Source organism: Xiphophorus couchianus, chromosome 3 (assembly GCF_001444195.1).
Source record: "Xiphophorus couchianus chromosome 3, X_couchianus-1.0, whole genome shotgun sequence".
Taxonomy (NCBI): domain Eukaryota; kingdom Metazoa; phylum Chordata; class Actinopteri; order Cyprinodontiformes; family Poeciliidae; genus Xiphophorus; species Xiphophorus couchianus.
Genome location: NC_040230.1, coordinates 6827480 through 6854020, shown reverse-complemented (window position 1 = coordinate 6854020; position 26541 = coordinate 6827480). Strand labels below are relative to the sequence as shown.

General features: G+C 39.1%; 1 protein-coding gene across 7 annotated transcripts in view; it reads right to left on the bottom strand.

The window, feature by feature from the left end:
- satb1b (SATB homeobox 1b) overlaps window positions 1–20932 on the bottom strand; it is an 83041-nt gene extending 62109 nt beyond the window's left edge. For 3 of the 7 annotated variants that reach the window (XM_028013042.1, XM_028013047.1, XM_028013048.1), the window contains exons 1-2: window positions 20574–20931; window positions 3258–3499 (exon numbers count right to left, since the gene is read on the bottom strand). In XM_028013042.1, coding sequence (XP_027868843.1) covers window positions 3258–3474 — 217 coding nt within the window. In that variant the 5' untranslated portion in view covers window positions 3475–3499; window positions 20574–20931. Of the gene's footprint in view, window positions 1–3257; window positions 3500–4889; window positions 5774–12673; window positions 13038–19169; window positions 19204–20573 lie in introns of those variants that run through there. The other 4 variants (XM_028013044.1, XM_028013049.1, XM_028013045.1 and 1 more) reach the window with 4 other exon arrangements.
- Between the last annotated feature and the right edge of the window lie 5609 nt (window positions 20933–26541).

Genomic DNA, 26541 nt, shown 5'->3' with positions numbered 1-26541 from the left:
AAATATCACCTGCTTCTGTTAAAATAACATCCCTGTAAATTTAAGAGTTAGAAAAGGGCAAATTTGGCCTTTTAAAATTGAAGAAGAGGAGGAAAAACAGAACACGTCGAAGCCTTCTTAAAGCAGAGCGTGTTTACGAGCCGCTCCATTGCTCCACTCGGCTGTCGTGCGGAAACATTTCTGTATGTTTATTGTCACTGCAGACAAAAATGATTCACTTTCTAATATTTTCCAATCCCAGGCATTCCAGAAGATGTGCACAGCTCTGGCAAAACAATCAATAAGCCGACAAAATGCAACGGAATGTGCTGAAAGAGCTGCTTTTCTCCTCCCCTGATTTTAATAGATAAAGATCTAACAATAAAGACTGCTGTGTAGGTTCATTTGGGGGATCAATACTGGCTTTGTTTCCAGGGAGCCCAGTGAGGGCTGCGGTAAATATTGTTTCGGGCTCGGACACAATGCCCACTGTGGGCTCTCTGCGAAGCCTCGGAGAATCATCCGCCTCCACTGGCCGCTTCACCCAACCAAAAAGGAAAAGAGGAAGAACTGATGAGTGGGAAGAGGCGGAGGAGCGGAGAGGAGGCTCGGAGGAGCAAACGCGGTGGGAGGCCACGAGGAGCGGCGATGATGAAGGTGACAAATTAAACTCTCTCTCAGCCGGAGCGCAAACACGTACATAAAAAGCAGCGAATGAGAGCAAACGGCCCATATGAGGACGCTCGCACGGCCGCTTTCCAAGACTTTCTGCATCTCCGTTGGCCAGGGAAAAACTAAAGCAGCCAAACAAACAAACAGTTTGGGAGCCAAGAGCAATCACTGCCGAGACACTGCAAGTTTTTTAAATAAAAAAAAGAAGAAAAAATCAAAAACGATGTAAATTACGACACTGCTTTGCAAAAGTATCCCTAAAATTCTGCCATAAACATATTGTAGTGAGGGTTTTGCAATAACAGAAGAAATACCAATGGATAATAACGAAAGAGATGGATGGTTATGCATATTTTTTCTTTTTGTTTCACAAATAAAAATGTGAAAAGTTGTCCTTAACTCTTTTACCCTCAAATAAAGCGCAATAACCAATTGAAAATAGCAGATAGAGTCATTTAACCTCAGTATAAATCTGTCAGAAAATGCAAGAAAACACATCGCCCCCCTAAGAAACATAGTAGAGGCACCATGATGCTGTGGAGATGCTTTTCTTCAAGATGGTAAGAGATGATGGAAAGACGGATGGCTCTAAAAACAGAGCAACCAAAAAACGTGAGACTTACCCTAAACATACCAGCTCCAACAGAATGACATGGATTAAATTAATCTATCAGAATATTCCAGTAAAATCCAGACCTAAATCTGAAGATTTGAAATCTGACGCTCACAGGCACAACTCATCCATCCACGCCGTCCTTCGGCTGTTCTATAAAGATTGAGCCAAAATTTCAGTCTGCAGGGCTGCAAGGCTGGCAGAGATGCCCCACAAGGTTTACAGTCTTAAAATCCATGCCACTGTTTCCCATTATTATTATTATTTCTCAAACTTTTAAAAATCATTAATTATTTCATGTCCTTGCTACTTTGTGTTGGTGTATTGCATAAGAAATACCAATAAAATTTGACAAAATGTGAAAGACGTTCTCACTACTTTTCAAAGTCGGATAGCTTTTTCAGTTATTTTCTTCTTAAAACATGAAACCAGTTATTTAAAAATACATGTTAAAATATTAAAAACTAGATTTAAGAATCTCAATTTTCAAACTGAAACTTCTCAGTACATAAATATAAGAGTCACAGTTGTAGTGCTGTGCAGGAATATTTCTCACACTGCTCCTCTATTAGCTTTTGTTTGAGCAAATAGTTGCTGTGTGATATATGAATGAGTGAGTGTGGAGTCTAAACAGAAGCGTGTTTTGTTTTCTTTTCTCTAAAATAAAGTTTAGGACAAGTGAGTGGAAGAGCATGTCCACTCAAGTGAGTACTAAGGTTGAGTTAATCAGTGTTTAACTTACTTTCCTTCATTAATATGAATTTTAATTTTTATAATTCCTAAAAAATCTAATTTTGACTGTATCTCTAAGTCTAGGCATTTATTGTTTCATTTATCGTGATAAATGTCTTATCAAGCTAAGCCTTTGACTTTTTGTTGTTGCAATAAATTTTAATGAATGTTGTTTAAAACACCCAAAACTTTTATTTTTACTATTTTTAAACACTGTTTCTTCAACAGAGGTGTAAAAATTTCATTTTGATTGCATTGCTTTTAGCGGTGGGCATTTATCGCATCGTTTATCATTTATCATGATAAATTTCTTATCCCGATAAGATTTTTATTTATCGTTGTGATGATAAATTCTGATTGATGATGTTTAAAAATCCCTAAAACAGTCCCTATTGTAGTTTTTACTATTTGTAACCACTGTTTGTTCAATAAAGGTGTGTCAATAAATATCAACAGATGTGAAAATAGCACTAAATGCAGTTAGTGTTTGTGTTTTAGTGCTACAAATCACACGTTTTTATGTGATTGTTGTCCAAAACAAATTGTTTTTTAAGAGAAATACATGTGCCTGTTGGAGCATATTTACAAAAAAACTTAATAAATTGTTCTTATTGTCTCTTTTATTGCTATCAAAATAATACCACAAAGTAATGTGATAAAACTCTACATTTATATCACCCCTATTTCTTTCATTCACATATTTTTTCATAATTTAGTTATTCTAAAGAAGTTTTTAATAATGTCCTGGGTAGGACAGTCTCGATATCAAATAAATTGTCCCAGAAATTATTACGATAAATAATAACATTGTCATTTTGAGACCATTTTAGACTGATATAATAATAATAATGACATAATAATGCAAGCAGATCATCTCAAATATATAAAAAACCTTTCATTTCTAAACATAAATGAACAAAACAACAATTATTCAACTGGATTATAAGTCTCTGTAAACAAAATTACGATAAAAAAAATCCATCATTCAGCTTTGACAGGGAAAACAGGCAAAAGTGGCAGGCAGCGCAAAATAACTACTTTGTATTGGGTGTCAAATGTTTGCATTATTTTTCAAAATGTCAACTTTTCCACAATATTAACAATTATTATTCATCTCATTTCAACTTATCATGGGATTGATTGTTGCATTGCTTATTGCGACAGGCTTAGTCACAACAATTTGTTGACTGATTGTAAAAAATGACTGAGGAAAAGTTGAATAAAAAGTTGACCATTTGGCTGCAGCTGCGTGCTCTCCTACCTCTCTTGTGGCAGGCTTTCAGCAGGTGGCCAGCGGGTTTGTACGGGATCCCGGCGAGCTTGGCCCCGGCGCTGCCCAGCCTGGCCCGGCCCAGGGGGCTGCCGTTCTGCTCCAGCCGGGGCAGCTTGGCCGGCGGGGCCTTGGCTTCGGCCAGGCCGCCTACCAGTAGCTCCGAGTTCTCCTTGCCCAGACACGACTCGCTGAGATGGTCCATCATCCTCAGCACCTCAGCTCACTATCACCTGGGAAGGGATAAACAGAAAAGAAAGAAAAGACATCAGCGGCTAATTTTTTGGATCATTTATGAAGGTAATCTAATAAAGCTGCTGGAATGTTCATATTTTTTAATGGTGTAACGTTTACGGCTGTCCCGCCAGATACTCTTGAGGGAAAAAAAGGGGTAACGAAGGTAGAATTTGTTGTGCAAACACCTGACATTGTTCTTGGTTGCATGCAGTGAAAACACACAAGGTTCTGCAGAGCGTTGCAGGAAACTAACTCAATTCGGTGTGTGAGTCACTGCTTCGTGTGGCTTCATGCTGCAGCTTGGAGGGCAAAGGGAGGCGAGAGGCCGCGCCGTCGCTCTGGTGCGGCAGACATGTCGGCTGCTCAACAAGTGTAAACTTTATTTATAGGTTTTTTAAATGAAAGCGTTAATTTTAAAAACACAACAGTAACGTTTACGAGCCTGGGACGGCGGGGGGAAAACAAACAGAAAACAAACAAAAAACGTGGCTCGAGGAAAGTTCAGAACAGGCGACTGCTGACTCATAATCAGTCATCAAAATTTTGAACGTGGGGACGCTGCATCACCCACAGGTGCTCCAAGAGCTCGGATACAACTCAGCAGAATCGTGGTGAAAATTCAATGTGCCGTTTGTTGAGGTGGAAACGTAATGGTGCGTGCAGGTTAACGGGAGCTGATGGACGTGAGCTGGAATGCTCAAAGAGTGAAAAGGGCAAAATCATCCACCCCCATGCAAAAAAGATCATGAACTCCCCCATTCATAGCATGCAATGAGGCAAACTAATATGAGGAGGGAGGGGAGGAGGACAGAGAGGAATCCAAACCCGGATGCCGTCCAGATCCAGGTCAGGATTTTTAAATGACCTTAAAACACAAAACAGGAGCAAAAGTTCAAATCACATTCTAAGAAAGTGGATTAATGCAGAAATGGAGCGGAGTGCACTGAAAACTGCATGCAGAGTTTAAAAGAAAAAAACAACAAATTAAATAGTGCAATAATTCAACCCTGACTTATGAATCTCAGGTTTTCAGGGAGTTGGTTGAAACTAAACGCCGCCTTTTTTCACCTGACAAGTGGCTAATAAGCTTTATAACAGGTTAAAACATTTTTCCACCGTGCGATTCACTTTTCTGGTCTACAAGCAGCAGCATTTTTGGAGAAGCTGCGACTGCCTCATTGACTTTTATTGACACCTGTAAAGACAGGAAAATAAAAAGTATACAACAGCTGATTTCCTTCTCTCTTTTTTGGCAATGTTTGGACACAAATCTGTTTTATTTTGTTGGGGCTTTTTAAAACATAAATAAAGAGATAATTCCCCTCTATTAGTGTGAGTCTATCAGTGCATGCCCTATGCTCGGTCATGTTGAGATAACACACCAACCTGAATCTGAGAACTTCAGCACTGGAGAGCATAAAAAACCGCCTGGAAAACGCGTCTCCTTCAAGTTTAGCCAGTGTAGAAAAATATTTCTTTTTTAAAACAAAAAAAAAATTAAAAACAAAAAACAACACAACAACTCCCGGGTCCTCTCCTCAGTTGGACTCGCTCTCCGTGTGCATGACAGCGGGGAGGTTGTGCTAGAATCAGTGTTGAACCAGACGCTTTCTCCGGCTCTTCTTGGCAGCGCAGCGGACGAACAACAACAACAACCCGGCGTCTGTGTGCCACTGCGAGAGACGACGAGGTCGAGATGGACCGCGACGGGCGAACATTGGCGAGCGGTGCTGTCTCTCTGCGCGCGTGCCGGAGCCCCTGAACGTTAGCTAATTCCGTCCAGCCGCAGGAAGCAAACGGCAGAAAAAAAGGAAAGCGGTAAAACCGGCGACATTTAGCGTCACAAAGTGGAGCGGGTTTAGCCGCCTCCGACCGCCGCTGCAACGGTTACAAGTCGAGAGGCGACTTCGGCTCTAGTTCCGCTCCGCGACATCCAACACCGCCGCCGAGCAGTCCGGATAGCAGCCGATAATAAACCCTCGATGTGGACGGATACGAGAGCAGCTCCGGCGGTAGGGATAGTAGGAGGCGTCCTGTCTGTTGGATGGGGGATTGGCGTCCGGACGGAGCTCCTCTTCTGTTTCTCTTTCTTTCTTTCTTTCTGTCTCTGCCCCTCTCACTCCGTCTCTCCCTCTCTGTCCCCATTAAATTATTAGTTGTATTGACTCATCACTCCCCCCCTCACCGCTCTGCTCTCCTCGCTGCTGCCTGCGCTTTCCCCCTTTTTCTCCTCCTCATTTCCAACAGCGTGGCGGAGGAGGGGTACATTTATTTCTATATCGTTATTTGGGGGGGTGAGAAACATTATAAAGCATGAAGCAGAGCCAGGGTAAGGTATTAGCGAACTACGCGGCCGCTTAGTGAACCTCAGAGGCCAGAGGGGGGCACCCAAGAGCACTTGAATTCTTCCAAAAACATATTGTATTACATATTTGTCGAAACTGTCACTCTGTTGCGACCATATGGCATGAGACTGTGAAAAAATGTAGCTCCTCTGCCTTCAGTGTTATTGATAAATAACCAATCAGAGCCAGGAGGAGGGTCTTGGTACTGTCAATCACTCTTCATGTAGCGCTGCAGCTAGCACAGCCTCAGGCTAATTAGCATGGCTAGCAATGATAGTGGTTTGCTTGTAACTGTATGTTGTTTCTCTGCCATTAGCACATTGAGCAGCGAGTACAGGAGATTGATTGACAGCACTAAGTCCCGCCTCCTGGCTCTGATTGGTCGTTTTTGGTCGGAAGTGAAGCATTTCTTCACCCAACAATAGTAGCTCAAAGAGAGGATGGTTAAGATCGATCTTTTCACAGATTATCTGTCTCATATTTTGCCGTCAAAACATGGTGACCGTTTTACAAATATGGAAAAAAACATATTTCTACAAGTTACATATTGAAGCTTAAAGGAATAACTCACATTTTTTAAAGAGGGCTTTTCTTAAAAAGGTTTTGCAGGCCTGGGGCAGGGCCGGCCCAAGCCTTTTTGGGGCTCTAAGAGGATTTTCATCTAGGGCTCCACAAACCAACATGTCAACACCAGATGCTTCATCATTGCTAAACTATTCAATGTGTGTAGCATGCCTGCTGTCATGAGCATCATTAATATTTACTCTACATCACCAGTGTTATTATGGCTGTTGATTTTAACCTTACATGAGTAGCAAACAAAAAAATATTTGGACTTTGAAATGGAGTGTGGTGTTTAAGTGTGTCAAATTATTTTAACTATTAAACAGTAACGTCACCTGATACAAGCTAAATCTACAGTAAACGAGTTAATCTAAGTCATTCATAAGTCTTGTTACAACAGCAAGATTATGAAACCAAAAAAGAAAGTCCACTGCCTGAGAAGTAAGCTAGCAATATTAAAGAAAATAAAAAAAGCAGAATGACAGACGTTAATTTAGTCCAATCAGGTGCCGTCATTGAGAAACTCCTTATTTTGGAAACACCTACTTTGTCTGCAGACATGCTTCTTTAGGTCTGAGTTAATTCAATTTAAAAAGTGAAACTTCATTATCATATCTCAACACTTTTTTTGTTCATTATATTGTATTATAATTTTGAACAAAACTTTAAAAACTTTATATTATTGCAATGCATTGTCAATCCAGAATCTGTCCGGGAAGCACGATCCGTACCATCAGCTAATTAGCGCGTGTGCTAAAAGAAATACTTCTGGTAGTGTATTTTTATTTGTTCTGGTATTTTACTGTAATAATAAAAATAGTGTATAATTTTTAAAAATAACAAAACATTGAAATAAAAACTGTTTAGTTGTATTTCAGTATAGTGCTTTGACTATTTTCTGAAAAATAAATCAGGTAAACACATTTGCCCGTGCACAATATTGAAACATTAGGAAAGATGGAATAATAAATTAGTGTTTCTTATGAAAACATGGGATATAATCTTGTACAATAAAACATTTAGTTAATCTAATAAAAGATCTGTTATAAAAATAAACGTCTTTTTTTGTTCATGATCAGTCCACTAGGGGGCGCATGGACGCAAATCCATAAATCCTTTCTACTGAATTATAATCTTCAAACTAAATTCAACAACTATTATTCGGTAAGAGAATTATAACATTCTCTTATCGTGTTTTAAATAACATAGATAAATATGGTACACTTTGTTGATGTGAATTTTAAGAATGATCCATAAATATTTCTTTTAGCGCTTTCTGGACAGATCATGCACTCAATATTTGTTTGAGCCATTTTTGCATGAATTCATAAATGCAGCATGGCGTGGAAGCGACTAGCACGTAGCAATGCTAAGGTCTTAAAGAAACCTGCCCAGGTTGAATTAATGGCGGCCTTCACCTCTTCTGCATTGTAAGTCTGCAATCTTTCATTTTTCTCTTTATGGTACCTCATAGTTTCTCTGTGAGGTTTATGAGGTCAGTGAGCTGGCCAGTTAATGCAACAGCCATTAAAGCAGCTACTGGTACTTTTGGCAGTCCTGCTGGAAAATAAAATCAGCATCTCAATACAGTCAGAGGAGGGAAAGTTTGAAGTGCACAGAAGTGGTTCCAGAGACTCCTCTGAACTGAGGATACAATGAAAACACAGTGGAGCAACACCATTGGGTTACACTGCTCCGCAAATCCCCACTGAAACTGGAAAATTTCACACTGGATCTCAAGCAACTTGGGTCCGGTGCCTCGCCACTCTTTCTCCAGACTCTGGGAACTCAAAAGGAAATGCAGAGTTTTACTTCCAGTTCGGTTCAGTCCTTTTTCCTAGATACATCAGAGTGGTATGGCGCATGAAGCTGCAGTCCACAATTTGTGAATCTCAATCAAATTCTTTAATGGGCAGTGCTTCATAATCCTCTACCACAGTTTTTCCTTCCAGTAAACTTTCCACCAATATGCTTGAATGACTTTTTGTGGCATACCATCATGCCAGGTAATGGTTTTTCTGTAAGCCACAATGTAACAGAGTTCAGTTTTTTATTGGTACTCTGCAATATTTAATTTCTGAATTTAGGGTTGTCATTAGCTCTAAGCTATAATCTTTAAAATTAATCAAAATAAATACCTAAAATCACACTGTATGAGTTTACATAATTTACTTTATGAATTCAGACTGACATAAATTAACGTTTTTTTTCCTGATAGTCTAATTTACACACCTTTACGTCTTAAAGTAATTTTCTTACAAGGTTCTGTTAAATGTTTATGAGCTGTTATTATCTTCCCTGCAGTACATAATTCTTTTATATATATATATATATATATATATATATATATATATATATATATATATATATATATAGATAGATAGATAGATAGATAGATAGATATATATATATATGGTCTATATTTAGATTAATCTACCTGACCAAAAGACAAAGTGTGCATTCTACAATCTAGAAACAACTAAAATCACAAAAATGTCCTTCTTTATTAATCTTTCTACTGTTGTCACATTGGCATCAAAGCAGCTGATGATAATTTACACATGAATTTGAGTTAGGAGGCAGCGTGAATGGAATAATCTTCCTATTTGAAACAAATACTCAGAATGTAAGACTACTGGATTTCCAGTTAAAGTATGGTATGAAAGTAAAGCAGAGAAAATTAATTATTAATTTTTAAACTGCCTTACTTTTCTTTAGGGATGTTTTTCTGATTGGTGATTATTTGTTCCGTTCTCAGTTCATGTTTCACACAGGAGGAATATTGGCGGCACACCACCTCCAACCTCCATTTCCTGTCTACATAGTTACTGGTTTCGCACACTTGACACAGTTTAATGGTTCTTGAAGTAGTTTTCCAATAAACTACTAACACGTTTTTGAGATTAAAAGTTGTTTTTCACACAGTAAACATAACCTTTGGTTTTACCCACTTTCCAGATTAGCTCTTTATTTATCTAAATAATTAGGCGTAGGAAGCTACACACTGCAGATAACATATTAACTGCTTTCGTGAGAAAGCCAGAACTTTATCTGGATTTTCTAATTTAATAAGAATAAGCCTGACTTTTAATTAGCTCATAATTTTGAGTTAAATATATTTAACATTTTAAACAGTTTTAAAGTGTTAACTATTTTTTTAAAGCATGATGACCTAAAATTACTAAGGTTTTATATTTGCTCAAGTATTGAAACTGAAATGTCGTCTATAATCTAATTGATTTTATTTAAATCAAGCAATATTTTGCTAAAATAATGAAACATCGATTAATGCATCTTTAAGAATGTTATCATTCACATTTTTACACAGTATTATGGAAAAATATAGAACAAACACCCACTAAATTTAGTAGACAATTTTAAGTTTTTAATGTGGAAACTTAAAGTTTCTGACAAGCTAGTATTCTCTGTTTAATTAGTCAGGCTCTCTGCTCAGGTAGCCAGGCCAGTGCCTATCTGGCATGTTGCTACTAAAAGGAGTAACGTGTGTTTATATTTTCTGACGGGACAAAATTACACAAATTTGTTTTTCCTGTAAGTGTGGGGAAAAAACAAACTGTCTTTTTCTAAATTGCTGAGATGCAGTGTTTAGCTAGTAGAGGCAGGCAATATGACAAAAACATTTTTGCAACATTTTTACAGTATAATTTATGTCTTTCTAAGTATTTTTTTTTTCAGAAAAGGAATCCGACAGTGATAATTCAAATATATTTGCATTGCACCAAAAGGCTAGTTTTCATCCAAAACAGAAAACTGTATTAATTTAGTTTAATGTGATATATAGACTACAATCGTCTTTGCTTTGGAAGATCGTTAACTCTTTCAAAAGCAACACAATCAGATATCAACTGCCAGTGGTAAATATTAAATAAAGGATTGTCTTAATTGTAAATAAGCACGTCAAAATAGATTTTTTCAAGAAGGTTTAGCTGTGATTAAACCAGTTTTGCACACGTGATTATAAATAATATAAATATGTGAGCATAAACTCACTATGCTCTGAAATTTCACAACATGTGAATCATCGCTGAAGGAATTTTAATTATGGCGGCTACTTATAACTTACAATAACACAACATCCTGATCACAATTACATCACACATTCTCCACAATTATTATCTGACTTTTATGCGACGTTAGTGCCAGAGGAAAACAATCAAAATAACGCTGAAAACATAGACCGCCTTCTTTCAAATGCCACTCTGCTAAGGTTAGCTAGCCTGCATTGCTAATGGTATTGCATGGACATAAGCTGGACGGACAATTTTAGTCGTGTTAATTTTGTTCCCTATTTTCACAATAAAGCTTTTAATAATATTTTATGAAGATCTTCACTTCTGAACAAATACAATGTATTAAATTCCTTATTTTGCTTTATGTAAAATTTCAGTTGCGTTAAGCTGCCTTAGCAATCAGCTATCACAAGGTGGATTCATACACAAATTATGCAATAAACACTCCGTAGTTTTGAAATTATGTTTACATAATAGTACTAATCTAATAATTTCTTTAAAAAATGTTAATTAGTAATTTATTTGTTACTTGTAGCTTAAGAGTTAAAGCCGGAATTCACTACTAGCTTACAAATTAACTATAAAACAATTAGTATGAAAAGAATGCATGACATAAAAGTTGCATGACTTTGTGTTTTTATGATGTAAAGCACTTTGAAATACCTTGTTGCTAAAATGTGCTATACAAATAAAATTTCAGATTGATTGATTTGATTGAAAAGAACAATTGACAACCAATTAAGCTTGGTGGCACTGTGGTGGCCAATTCAATGGTTCCCTCACCCCCCATATAACCTTTGTCCGCCCCTGGAAGAGAGTGAATGTGTATGTGAGAAAAAGAGACCAACAAACCCCCATTTGTTTGGACATATTTCTCAAAATGTCGAGTTAGAAAGAAAACACATTTCACTCACACATACATAAACAACTATAAAACCCTACACACACGCACACACACCCCCGGTGTGATTTCAGACTCTGCACACAGGAATTTTTAATCAGCTTGATTAGAGTGAGGCGGTCCTGCATTTATTAGTGGGCAGCAGCACACAGATGCTCTCACACACACACAGACTCCAAATACCTCAATCTATTAAGGCTGTGTGTTATTTTCATGCTTATGTTTCATTCAAGGATTTTTCTACTTTTATTTCACCTGCATTTATTGTGCAAAAATGGCAATAAAACAGATTTATACGAGCCAAATATTGAGGAAAATGAGCCACCTTAAAGCTACAATACATATTTTATATTTTGCACAAATCCAACCTTATGCTTACGTGTTATTGCATTAAAAGTAAGTAAGTTAAACTTCCTTTCATGCAAACATAACACCTTATAAACTTTAACCTGCGCTCTCCATTATGTCAAAGTAGATTATCCCAAAATATAAGGCAGGATAATCTCTGTTGATGTTGTCAACAAAAGTCTGAACTGTCAAACATTCAGAAGGACAAAATGTTCAGAGACCAGCTGGACGTTGATGTTGTTACTTGTACAATTATTTCAGAAGCCTCAAAAAAGTTAATCTGTTGAAACAGACAACAGAAGCACTGATATACTGTTTGTATGTAATTAAAAGGTGGGTTTATAATAACGGTTTACTGTGGGATTATTAATGCTGAAGATGTGCATGCACAGGTGAGAAAAAGCATCTAAAATGTTGCTTGTTATGTGTTCTTATGATGTCATCCAAATCTGTAACCCATGTAAGACGAGTGCGCTTTCCTCCCTTAATTGCTGCAACAAATGAGAGGTGAGAAGCCGCTTCTGTCCAGGTCGCGTAAGAACAAAAACAGGAAACCAACACAACACAGGAAGCCTGCGCACCTATTGCAGCGTCAGAACCAGAGGCTCTGAGGCGACCTCGCAGGTCAGGCGGGTACGAGCCGCTTCGCACATGTCAATAAATCTTTGCAGGGCCTAAAACGAGACCTGGGTGCAGGGGGCGTATAAATCAACTCAGAACGAGGAGGAAGCGCTTGAGTCAGTGAAGAAAGGAACGCGACATGATGACTTTTAAGAAAGGCGGTCAGTTCTGGAGTCGAAACTTAGACTTAATTTGAAAGAGGAACAGGTACGGCAACAAGATGCAGATAAATGTGAAACCAAATCATTGTTCCACTCACCTCTACTGTGAGGTCAAAAGTTTGTTCATCTGCAAATATGTATGTAAAAGGCAGAAAGAGGCAGGCAATTTTAAACGGAAAAACTACAATGTGAAACTCACCTTTCGGACCCGCGATGGAACAATGGAGTGGTTGACACCTGGTTCAGTGTGAAGTTTTGAGGGGGCGTCTGAATTTAAAACGGAGACCTACGATTGTGGCTTCCTTTGAAAGGAAATGGAAGGAAGACTTTTTTAGACCCCCTCCTGACCAAAATGTCTACAGTGACGAACCGAGGCCGCCACACAGATTCACCGATCAATTCTTATCTCGACCATGCTCAGGGTTTTAGAAAACTGCCAACACTGTAAGCTAAACAAAGCTGTGGTGTGCAGTGTGGTTACACAGCTCTGCTGTGTGCCGTCGCAGACCAGAATCAGCTCGTTTTCAGCATCGGGCGAGACATTTCGATCAGAAAAATGAGCAATTTCAAATCTAAAATGTAAACAAGGTTGAAGCTCTTTCAGGAAAAAACATCTACATATAGCTCTGAAAAAATACAGAACAGCAACAAATGTTTAGTTTCTCTGATTTTTGCATTTTTAGGCATTTAAGTAATAAAAACAGGCAACAATTCTTCCAAATTTCACATAAAGTATTGATATTTTTTTACAGATTGTGACAAATAGACTGAAATAAGTGGTGGGCAGTATGGACTTAAAGTTTTATCACGATATTTTGTGGTAACAATAACAACAATTTATTACTTCTTTTTTGAGTCTGACTGCATCTCAGCATTCAAAACCCCACAAACACAAATTCTGCTCTTGAGAAAAATTGTAATGCTCTTCTTTGTTCCTAAACTCCTCACAATTATTGATATTTAATAAATAAATAGTGGATAAAATAGTAAAACCAACACCACAGATACTTTTGGGGGTTCTTGAATATTAGCTGGAATGTATTGTAACAATGATAACTCAAAATTCTCATCATGATAAGAAATTTATCACAAGAAATGACAAACAATATGATAAATTCCCACTCCTACCTCAAACAAAAAGCAAATATCACAACAATAATTACTTAACTTTGCTTTCATGCAGCTTTTTTTTTTTTTTTTTGCATATCTGCTCCAGTTAACCTTGACATGCAGCGCCGTCACGCTCTCTGCATCTCCTGCTTTGCGGCACCTCGACTTTCACAGCACTGCTGCAAAAGACATCATGCATCTTCACATGTTTTCCCACGTTTGACGTCTTCTGCAGGTTTTTCTCCCCCCACCCGTCTCACGCCCCCTTTCCTCCCGGCCACTCTCGGTAACCGAGCGACGGTGAAAAGCGAGCCATTGTCGACAAATGCTCTTTTTCTCTCTGGCATGACGCAAACCGCCGCAGTCATTTTCCACAGCGATTGTCGGGCGCCATCAGAGAGAGAGCGCCGATAACCCCTGCCAGGCCTTGGCACCAGCCAACAGGTGCCGCCACTGCCAGGCGAGGCTTTGGCACCGAGCACGGCTCGCGGAAACCCTCTGACATCCAGAAGGGCACAGATTTGCACTGAATGCACCACTGAATCAACACTGCTGATTATCAATTAACATATAGCGGGTTTTGTGTCTCACAGAAAAGAGGAGCAAAAAAAAATGGGCTTTGAAGCAGAGAAAGCTGGTTTTAAAACATACTAGTCTTGTGCTGTCATAATCATGTTCTGAATGCAGATTTAGCTCTGCTCATGGTGGCTTTCTGCAGGCCTCTGGACTGCGCAGGCAGGATCTTTTTTCTTCTTTTTTTCACGCCTGATGGCCACATTTGTAAAGATGTCATGAGAAATCACAGAATATCTGCACCACCTGCAGAGTGTGCCCTATCAAAGGTAACGCTTATCTGTGTATCACATTTGGCCTGCTGGGTTAAAGCCTCACGTTTACGTCTCATTAAGCCCATTTCTTTAAAGAAGACACCAACAATCAGCACACAAAGGGGGGAGAACGTGACTAAGAAAACACATCACAGTTGGCTCGGCGTCGAGGAGCGTCTTTATTTAGAGCGTCACGCGAACCCGAGCCGCCGCCGCTCGCAGCACGTAGGTGTCTGTGATGTCTTCATGCTCGCCACTTGTGATGCCTCTAATGGGCATTAATACGATTATTTGCCTCCTAATACAAATTAGTCTGAGTGGCAAACACAAACAGCATGGGGGCTAAGCTCCGCCACCGGTTTCGACTCTGAAGCGTATCCCACAATAACGCAAACATAATGGTGTTATTTATTAGAGGCTGCGGAGGATTTTAATAAATCTGTCGAGGAATGTGTCAAAAAGATGCCTCTGTGAGTGGGTGCGCAGACGAGCCTCAGTCAGACACTGAAAGTGGAAATAAAGTCAAATAAAACTGAACAAATTGGGGTTTTTCTCTCTTTTTGAGGAAATTTGATCTAGAAAAGTAAAAAGAAATCCCATAAAATTCAGAATTATGAAAATAGTAATCCAATTTGTTCTTATTGAAATACTGGCATTCACTGCACTGCAAAATCACAAAGTCTTACAAAGTATTTTGCCTACTTTCTACTGCAAATATATTGTACACTTGAAGTAAGACATGACTGACTTAAAAGTAACTTTTCAGTAAGATATATGAGTTTGGTTTAAGCAAATAATTCCTTCAAATTGATTTTAAAAAATACAAGTTCCACTGGCAGATTATTTCACATAAAACCTGGGAAGAATATTGTGAGAGGTCTTCTCAGAGAGGTCTATAAAACACATTTATCACAACTTCCTTTATATGACTTTACATGCAGATAAGCAACTAGAACCATCTGAAAAGAAAGTGATTTTGATCATTTATGTCTATGCTGCTGTGTTGGAGGAGGCAGAAAAGAGGAGCAGGGGGGCATGATGAACCGAGAGTCGGCTCCTGAGTCTTTAATTGTTTTATAATCACATGAAGAAGACATAAATAGCAAGTGGTCTCCTCCTCAGGTCAGCTGACATTAAGGCCTGACGCCGCTCGGCCTCCGCCTGCACCAAACACCAAAACCGTTTGCGCTGGAAGACGAAAAGACAACAACACCGTTCTCACACCGCAAACACTCTGCTTCTCAACAGTCACCCCCCTTTAAAGTGCGCGGCGTGCACTGTACACGCTGCAACTCCCACGCATGTACACGAACATCCGCTCGGCTCCGGCGTGCAGGCTGCGCTGCGCTTCGCTTCGCCTCGCCTCTCCGAACGCCTCAAAACTCCCCACGACTCCTCTGAGATCAACCTGTGTCCGAACCGGCTCTCGCTTTATTAGATTACAGAACCAATTAGCCGCCAGACAATCAACAGGCATCAGAGGCGGAGCAGCTTCTTTAACAGAAAATTACTTTTCTGCCACTGCAGCCCGGACAGGCCGGCCTTTCACATGACCGAATAATCAAACTCTAATTTTTGCCTCGTGGATCGCAACAAATAAACAATTAATAGAGCCAGACAGGCAGTGAAGGGAGGGGAGTGTTTGTGTGCATGAGACAGAGGATGAGGAGCTGGCTTTGCGAGCGAGGGGTCAGGAAGGTCAACATGTCCTGCTGGGGTTTTTTTTAAACAGAGCAATCCCAAGGGAAAGAGTTGCAGGTGAACCAGGAAGTGACGCCTGATAGAAACGGAGGCAAGCTGCTCCTAATAAGAGTCTCTTTCTGAAAGATGCGCCTCTTTATCTGTGTTTTTTCTGTGCAGATTTAATCCCTCGTCACAGGATAAATCATCCATCCCCTGACGAACAAAACAGTTGTTAAGGCAAAGTGTGTGTGTCAGGCGGAGAGAATACAGTGTGTTGAAATTGTTTCATTGGGGTACGTGGGTGGGTATTAACAACCTGATCTTAGCGGGATGCGCTTTCCTCCAAATCGCTCCTTTTTTTTTCCTCCCCCAAACAAAGGATTCTGGAAAAACCTACACAGATTGGATAAAGACAAGCAGCACAACAAAGGACAATGTGGTTTAAAAAAAAAAAAGAAGGGAAAATATATACGGTGGGACATGTAATGTGATTTGAATCGTGAAAAACTTGCATGCACGCATCTTTTAATTGCAGGAAATAAGAAGCAGAGAGAAAAGAAGGCGAGCAGGAGAAATGTCACTTTGGAAGAGCGTGACGAAACCGAGATGACGGACTCGGAGCGCGACTCGCCGAGCCCATTCTGAGGACGCCGAGACAATGTGAGGCTTTTATCAGCAGGCCAAGGAATCTGGATCAACAGTATGCAAAACATACACCAAAATAAATGCAACCAAACATGTTGCAACAGCATAACCTCGCTCGTTTTTTATACTTCCTACAAAAGAAAAGTTTCACGTAATGACAAAATGAGCTGCAGCTCCTGATGCAGTCAGGGTGGCATGTCTGTATCTGACAGCAGAGCTGCTGCTGGTGTTGGGGGGGCTGTTGGTATCTTTCTTTATTTTCAGCCCAGGAATGCAGCAATCACTATTAACTCGCCAAGCGCCAAGCTTTTTTTTCTTCTTTCCCTTCTCCACAAACTAGCTGCACCATGCCGCAGATGAGGTTTGTGTGAAGAAAATCATTGTTATCTTTCTCCTCTATTAGCAGTCTGACAGAGTTGTTTTACACTGAGAAGCGTGCACGCACCGAATCCCCAAAGAGACACACATTTAACACAAAAAAAAGAAAAAAAGAAGCGAGACAGGCCTCTTATTTACTGGCGACAGTCTAATAAATACACTTGCTGGCGGCTAAAACAGGTATTTACTTCACTCCCTACCGCAGGTATAATTTCACTGTTTGCTGAGCTGTTATTTTGCCACAGCGATAATTATCGAGGTGGCAGAGAAGGACAATTAATGGTTTTAGACGAGATATCAGCCTCAGCTCTAAAATCTCTGCAAACACCAGAGAGATGAAGGGGAACATGGAAGAATTTCAGGAGAAGTTTCAACTCAGAGAGGAAGATGGAGGCGGAAATTTAGCATTTTTTGTTTAAGCTTTTTCTTCTCTCTCTTTTTTTTTGGCTTGTTTGAGATGCACCAACCATTTGAAGTGGGATCAGAATCGGCTTTTAAAATACTGAACAATCAGTTTTTGAAAAAGGAACAAATCACAACCAGCAGCATGTATGCTGATGCAGGTTTTTAGTTAAAGGAGAATCAAATAAAGCTTAGAAACATGTGATTTGATGCATAAATCTAGATTATGTATTATCTTCATTACTTCTAATAAACAGCATGTAGCTCATTTCTTTTCTCTTTAACGCGTCAAAATCCTTAGAGGAGAAAAAAATCCTGATCCACAGGTCAAATACATATTTTTAAAAATCTAATTTTCCTTTTTTATATCCATTAATTGCATAAGAAATGTAAGTTTTCTGTCTGTAAGCGCAACAACTGACAGCATGCACTTTAAGTTTGACTAAAACCACGTGAAACTGGGGAATATAAGACAAGTTTTAATGATTTAATTAAGAAATTGTTTCATTTTTACTGATGGATTCTAAACTATTCTAAACTAATTTTAAGTCTACTTTTTAGGAACTGCAACACATCAAGCATAAAAGGAAAAAATATACTGCAGGTTTTTTTATTTTTTTAAATAAAAGGATTACACTCATGATAGATTGATTACAGTTTCCCTCATTCAAAACCAGAATAGCAAATAAAAACAGGAATCAGTTTTGGCCTGGAAAACCCAGATTGGTGCAGCTCTACTTCGAGGTGAGAGTTTGGGAACAAACAAAAACAAACAAAATAAAACAGAAAACAGAACCAAATGCTGGGTTTTTACATTTTTTGTTTGGTTTTGCGTTCACTAATTGGTCCCTCGTGATCACGGGGACAGAATTCACCGTCTCCTCTGGAGCTCAGCAACCATCAGATGATCCCCAAAGAACGCGGTCCGAACCGATCCCAAACGCTGGCTGGGATTACGGCTGCACAAACACCTTGGTTCACATCACAAGCCAGACTTCCTGCTCGTACACTACTACGCTACAGTAAATGCAACGTGCTCTGGTTTCGATTAGTCGTAATGAAAACAAAACCAAGCCGGTGAAGAACAAAGGTTGTACCTGCGAGTTAAAAGAAAGAAAGAAAGAAAGAAAGAAAGAAAGAAAGAAAGGTGGAAACCCCGCAATTGTTTTCCGAAATCAGTCTGCTGACTGTAAATCACAGAGGGGTTATTGTAAGAAGAGAAACGGGATTTCATCACACGGTTAATAAGCTGTGACAGATGTTTTACTCCCCACCGCTGCATCATTGTGACCTGGCAGTCATTTTCAGCCATCCTCATGTTCTGATTCTTATCATTCCTGCCAAGCAAGTTTACAGATTTCGCCAAGCATGTTGACGTGTCCGCCTGGGGACACGTCTATCTGTGTGTGCGTGTGTGAGAAAGAGATGTATCTTTGTGCCACTTTCCCGACCACAAACTGATAAAAAAGTGGTTGAAGAGGAGCTCTCTCTCTCAAAGCCGAGGAGTAATACTGAGAAGTTGTTCTTCTCGAGGTTTTTCGCCTTTGTCAGAAGACTATGTTACAAGAAGTGACACTTGGCAAGCCTGAGACAGGAAAAGGGCTGTTTATGTTGGTGTGTGTGTGAATCGCTGTTCTCAACGGTACTGACCAGATAAGCCGCAGCACCTTGAGCTGCCAGAGATCTGCAAAGATAAAAGGAGAAAAATCACCGGTTCTTTGCCATGATCCATTTTCTCACATGCAAAAGAAAGTGCCACGCTTTATCTCACCGGTGCACGTTCACTCGCACGATTGTTCATAAAAATCCCCGACTAATAACCCAATCTGACACATCTGCTCGGGCCTCTGAGTCATCGGGTCAAACCTGCATTTCTGCTGACGTCTATTTATGAGCGATCTTGATTAAGCCAGTGGCCGAGCCGCTGCCTGTGTGAAATGTCAGCTTTTTTTTTTTCCTTTTCTCTAAAGGAGCAGAGTGAAACCTTTAAAAGGCTGCAGACCACAGAGCAGCGGTGCCCACGCACAACATAAGACGGCAACACACACTCCTATCTGACTGTCAAAAAAAACACACACAACCTGCACAGCGTTCTGGTTGTTAATTCATCCACACAGCCACAGAGGAAGAAGCAGCTTCTCTGCATCTAACTGGACTCGCTGACACCAAGTCAGACTGAAAAACTTTTACTGCTGTGACATTAAATTAACAAAAGTTTGACTCAAGCAGCAAAGAGGAAAAAGTGAGCAGAGGAGAAACGATGAGGTGAGTCCAGGATGCATAAAATTTAAGTTGTAAATGCAAACATTTACTATCTTTCCACATAAATACTGTTATTAATTTTCTCTTTGCACATGCATGTCAGTATGCCTAAAGACAAAAATATCAAAATATCCGTCACTTGTTTGATCTTTTCCCCCAAAAAACTCCATATTAGTTTTACAACCGACTTGATTCAATAAAATCTCTTTTGAAAATGTAAACATCAGAATCCTTCCTCTCTTTTTTATGAACAGCAGCATCACTTCTTCATCTTAAAATTCAAAATTTGACTCGTTTTGTCGCAGAACAGACGATTGAGATCAAACAGCATCTGAAAGATTTCACGGTTTTTCAGTGGGAAGGAAATCAAAATATGGAGAAAAATTATTTTAGGATCGTTTTTAAAGCGAGGCGGAAACATGAGGTGACAGGTGTGCAACATTCACCTGACTTTAGTCAACTTTTACCAAGTTTTATGGCTTTTACAACTTTTTGAAACAGAAATGTTATCCTCTTATAATTTTTATTTTATTCTTTATATTGAATATAATTTGATGAATGTGCAGATATGTCGTTTCAAAACATTCACCTGCCTAAATAAGTGAATTTCAGTGAATACATTTTAGATTTTGTAAGAAAATATGCGCAAAAGTTGATCATCCTCATTTAAAGGAGACGCACCTTACATGTTTTTCTGGTTGTTTGTTTATTGTTGTTTTTTTCCTGATGATGAGACTTTAAATGACCCCCAATCAGCTGAGGGCGGCCATGTGCGGCTGTGTGGCTCCATACCTGTAAAGTCAGCAGCCGCTCGACCTCCTGTTTTCCATCAAAAGTTGAACAGCCTCCCCGTTTCAGCGCTCCACCGCGGCGAGAGATCCAAAAATAGGCGACAGCTCTGTGGGAAGAAAAGCTGCTCTGAAAAGTCAAAAGTCCGACGGATGAGGAGGAGAAAGAGGAGAAGGAGGAGGAGGAGGAGGAGGAAGAGGAGGATGTGGAGGAGGGGGGTGGTCTTGTGGAGACCGCACAGGCGGGGAGAGGTTGAAGTTGAAGGAGCGCACACGGAGCGCAGAAAACGCGAGCAACCGTGCGCTGCGGGCAGCGTGGGTGAAGTGGAGGAGAGGAGAGAAGAGTGGCGGCATGTGAGGAAGGAGGGCTGCTTTGAGATGAAGGGGTGGCAGGTAAACGCAGCGCCCCTCCCCGTTCGCATGATGCTCAAATCGATGATTTGCCAGCTGCGGCGCGGCTCGTCTCATTGCCCCACTTTGGTATCCGGGGACGCGAGGGGAGAGAGCGGCGCACTCACTCACTCACTCACTCACTCACTCACTCACTCACTCACGTCCATTCTCACATTTACACACCACATGTCTGCATGTCAAGGAGAGGAGGAAGGTTGAATCAACAACAACAACAAAAAGAGAATAAAAATAAATCCTGATAAGCAGCGGATTACGCGCAGATTTTGCGCACACCTGAGCGGAACCTTCAGCCATCTCCGGTGCAGGAAAGAGCGCAAAAGTGCGTGCAAATAACTTTTTAGTTACAAGTAGTAATAATAATAATATTAATAATAAAAAAAGCATAAATGTTTGCGGTTGCCTGTTTTAATCTCATTAATTTCGCCAGTTTGAACAAAGCTTTTAGTGGGGAAAATATCCCGATTAATATTCTGTTTATTCTGCAGGAAACATTTCAGATGCGTCGTTACTGAATTCATCAGCTGTTGCCTTTTTTCCCTCAAACCTGCGGGGCCGAGCAGCAAAAAGTAAACCCTCTAAAAGGTCATTACAGACAGGCGCGGGATTACTAGGTTTTTAATGTATATATTTGTATATTTATTATTTTTAAGAACTGTTTTTAACAAAAAGGTTCAGAGAACAGGTGAGATAAATATGTTTATTATTATTATTATTATTATTATTTGAACAGATTTCTAGAGCTATAAATGGACCGATTTCTGAAAATAAAAGAAATTCCAAGAACTGAGCCTCTGTAATTAGTAGGGAGATTCTGAACTTTCGGGGTTGTAAATTAAATTATCTCCATTTTAACTTCATTAAGATGAATCTAATTTTTCTTTTCCTAATTTTCATTCGTATTTCTTTCCACAATAATCCTCTTTATATAAGACTCTTTTTTTTTTTGTTTAGGTAAAATCTTGAATGAATTTCTTCTGCGTTGTCTGGGCTTCTATTACATATTATTTAGTTTTATTTGCTTTAAATTTGTGCCACGCTTTGGAACTTTTGCGCGCATTCCCGTGCGTGTCTGTGTGTGCGCGTGGATGCTTTTTCTTTTGTTTTCTTTTTTTTTTTTTTTGCGTGGAAATGATTGACAGTTTGCATCTGTGCGCAGGCCAACTGCTCCGCAGTAGCAGGTGTGCAGGAACCCACAGGTAACGCAGCTGTTTACCTCCAGTACGAGCGCGTTTGTTTTTTTGTTTTTTTTTTTAGAACAAACAACACACTGATCCGTTTCTGCATTCACACTTAATTTACACTTGGTGTTAAATATAGAATTAGTGAAGCGGAGAGGGTTTTGGTTTGGACAATATTTAGATTTATTTTTTGGATTCTTGTGCTGAGATTATTTATCAGAGGAGACGCGGAGACTCTGGAGTCCTTATCGTAACTGATGTGTACAAATAGTTCTCAGAAAAGTTCATTTGTTGTGGTTTTGGGACTCCACAAAAGTTTCACTATGAAGTATGTGAGATTTGCATTAAAAGAGACGAAAAAAAAAAGAGAGAGAGTCTTATCTCCCTCACACACACCGAATCTCTGTGAATGATTCACACCAGCTTCTCTCTCCTGGGAGAGTCGAAATGGGAATTGAAAAGTTCCAGTAAAGAGATTCAGATTTGCTTTCTGCGTAATTATAAATTCATGGTAAGTTGGGGATGTTTTCATCGCGGATGACAACAGCTGGTGATTTTCAATGCAGCCTCTGATTAATGCAACAATTCAATGTGGGTGTGAGACCAAATGTCACCACCAGGGGGCCCAGTGAGCCTCATTTCAGCAGAGTGAAAAGCGGAGGGCAGCTAATGGTGACCCCTCCTCTCTATCCTGTCTCTTTAAGACTCTTTAGAGACTCCAGTTTTGCGTTCAGGTTTACTGCGTCAACACTTTTCATCTAAACCCAACAAACCCTGAGCTTTGCCCTCCAAACATAGCCGGCTTTATTAGACGTGCCAGAGCTTTCCGAATTCAGATTGTTAATGCACATTTATGTTTCTGAAGCATAAAGACGGCTCGATAAAGCACTAAAACAAACACGTGTGAAGTGTAAACAAATCAAAGCAGACCTTGAGCTGAGACTTTTAATCATCTGCATTTTTTTTTTGTTCCCACTGTGAAAACAATAAACAGCACTTGGAAAATTGCAAGGGTTATACACCCCAGAATTAATTTTTCCAACCCATAACTAAACAGAAAGACACGGCTCTCTCTCCATCAAGTGGGTATATTTTAATTACAGGCTATTGACTACAGAAAGTAATTTGTCTCAGAAAGATGCCCAAGAGCTACAAGACAGACGTCTCGTCTAAATGTGGAATGCTCCGTCGCTGTTTAGTTGATCTGGTTTTGTGGTTTGCCTCTGCAACTTTCTTCTGCAGCTCTTTTGTAATTATTCTGCCTTTAAAGCTCAGCGAGGATTCCCGGGAAGACTGGGACTTGTCTGCAGGTTTTAGTCTGGATCAGCACCAGATTTTCACCTTTCGCCTTCCTCAGATCACCTGAATTATTCCTCTTCCAGAACTTGTTGAAATTTTGGGGTTTGTCAATTACAGGAGAATCTCTGCAAATTGGAATATCATAGAGAAATATGTTTAATTTGAAAAGCACAATTCAAAAAGTGGAAATCAGATGTTGTACAGATTCATTACACGTTCATCTGCAGCTAACAAAAGCCCAAAATTTCACTTCTTAGAATTTTCAGGTGGGAAAAGATGAATAAAAATGTTTTTAAATATAGAAATTCACACCCAATGAAGAGTATTTTCACTTATTGTTACAATTTAGTGATACAAATCCTACTTCTTTATGCGACTGGTGTCCAAGTAGAAACGTTTGTCCGCAGCAGTATTTGTGTTTGTGGGTCATTAGTTGCCATTAACGATGCAGTCAAACCACATAGTTTTATGCAAAAGAAGAAATAAATAGTTTTTATTGTGACTTTTATTGTTAATTTTAAGCCTGATGTTTCTGGTTCAGAACTGGATAAACACTGAGATTTCGAAAAATGTAGCTGAAACGATTTGTCAGCAACGCAGATCAAGAATCGCAAACTGTATTTTTAATACCAACATTAGCTTCAATTTCAGTTCCTTCAACTTTTCCAAAGCAAATATAAATAAAAACGGATAAATCAAAAGCAAAAGAGTTTATTCTAAGGCTCGGCAAATTTAGTTTCCTGCTAAAGTTACTTTCCACTGTCGCCACATGCTTGCTCAGCATGACTCATTATAAAGCAAAGTTAACAACTTACACTGAAAAATTAGATTGGCAGTCCAACTTAAAAAAATATCGAGTTCATTTGTTACATGTAATCAAATTAAGTTTGTTCAACTTAATTTAGTTACAACTTAATAAACTTAATATATTTATTTGGGTAAACTTAATTTGATTGCATGTAAATCAGTTTTTTAAGTTGGATCAACTGGTTTCTTTTTTCGGTACAAATTGATTTTAAAATCTTAGTTTTGCTGTAGTATTGAGTTATATCTAGGAATGAAAGGGAAATTATGCAATTTAATTTGAATCTGTCTGTCACAGGTGTCAAACTCAAGGCCCATGGGCCGAATCTGGCCCACCATAACTAGTTATGTGGCCCGTCACGACTATCCAAGGTCCGCATGAATTCAACTTTAAGATAAATTATTATTTTATCAATTAAATCACATTGGTTTTCATTTGTATAGAAAAAAATTACCAAAACGTGAAAAGATGTTTAAAAAAACAAATTGATCGAAATGTTAAAAGTTTTATCAAAACATTCTGCCACAAAAATACATCTGATCTATATGATTGGAGTGATTAGAGTTTATGTTTTGAACCAGTCCTGGATAAATAAAGTGAACTGAACCCGAATTAAAACGTTTGAGTGTTCAATGTTACCTTAGCAGGTCTGCACTAAGGCTCATCTGGTGTCTGCAGGCTTCACGCCCTGCATGCAATGCCACTACTGTCGCCACATCCAGCCAAGCGCTGTGATTTGCTGCCACCGCTTTATTAAAGCACCAAGACCTGGCTGTGGAAATCCTCAAAAAGCCTCATATAATGTTGAGCCGCCGGGAAAACGTTGCCAGCATGCTGCTCGGACCTTCCTGTTCTGGCTGATAATCTACACCTTAGTGGAATCTTAATCCTGTTTTGATTTATCATAAGACTACATAATGGGAAAAGGTATTAGCTATTATAATAAACCACAACTTACACAACCTGAATATGTTCCCGCGTTTCACAGGCTGCGTCTTCTAATTTTACAACATTTCATACATCCTGAGCATATTAGATGAGTTTAATCTGCCTGTCAGGGGAGCAACTAGACAGCAGGTGTAAAAACTTCTGCGAAAGGTTCGTTAAGCTTAATGAACCTAAATGTGGATGTATATGTGTGTTAATATCACCACACTGCAAAACTGCAAACTCTTACCGAGTATTTTTAGTTTATTTCTAGTGCAATTATTTTATAACACTTGAAATAAGACTAAACTGACTTACAAGTAACTTTTTAGCAAGAAATATGAGCTTGTTTAGTCAATAACTCTTTAATATGGTGAAAAATTACAAGTTCCACTGTCAAATTATTTCATTCATAATCAGGAAAAGTTTTAAATAATCTTCCGGGGAAGCCAGTACTTCTTAATCAATTTTAAGGAATTACATACTTACAACACATTAATTTTGGGTTTTTGTACTTTACCAAATACTTTGGTCTATTTTCAGTCCAAATATCTCAGTGCTTGACATAAAACTAAACTAGATTACAAGTAACTTTTCAGTGCGATATAAAAGCTTGTTTTGAGTCAATAATTCCTTAATATTGATGAGAAATTACTAGTTCCACTGGTGGATTATTTCACTCATAATAAGACAAATTCTCCATGTTATAAATTAAATAATCTGGCAGGGGAACTGGATATGGATGTTGGATTAATTTGGAGTTAATTATAATTTATTTGTAATGTCTGTTTTTCAGGGTGAAATGATTACGCTTCAAACGACTACAGCGCATTTGAAAAACAAAAACTGGGGGAAAAAACTATGAGCCATAATCAAACATTGGGAATAACAGAAAATATCTGACCACTGTTCTCTGAAGAATCAGTAAAAGTTAATTTAATTGAATAATTTCCTGAAACATACCTGATCTTTAAGCACACTCCAGAAATCGGTTGGACTCCATATTTGTTTTTTCCAATAATAAAACTTTTCTCCAGAAGGTTTTTGCCACGTGCACAGCTGCAAGTTTCAGTCCAGCTTGAACGTTTTGGAGCAGATCACCCTCTCGGTCCATACTGATGAAAAACTGGGTTCACTCTGGATTAGGGCTTAAACGATTAATTGTGATTATTTGTGATTAATCGTTTACATAAATCTAATCAACTAATTTAAAATGTCATCTGCGTTGCTCAGACTGTCATGAAAAGGTCAGATACAGGTCGAATAAAGGGCAAAAAACATTTAAATCTGATTTTGGTCACTTCAGGCTGCAGTGTGAACGTAGGTTTGTGTTTTTGCATCTGTTTTCT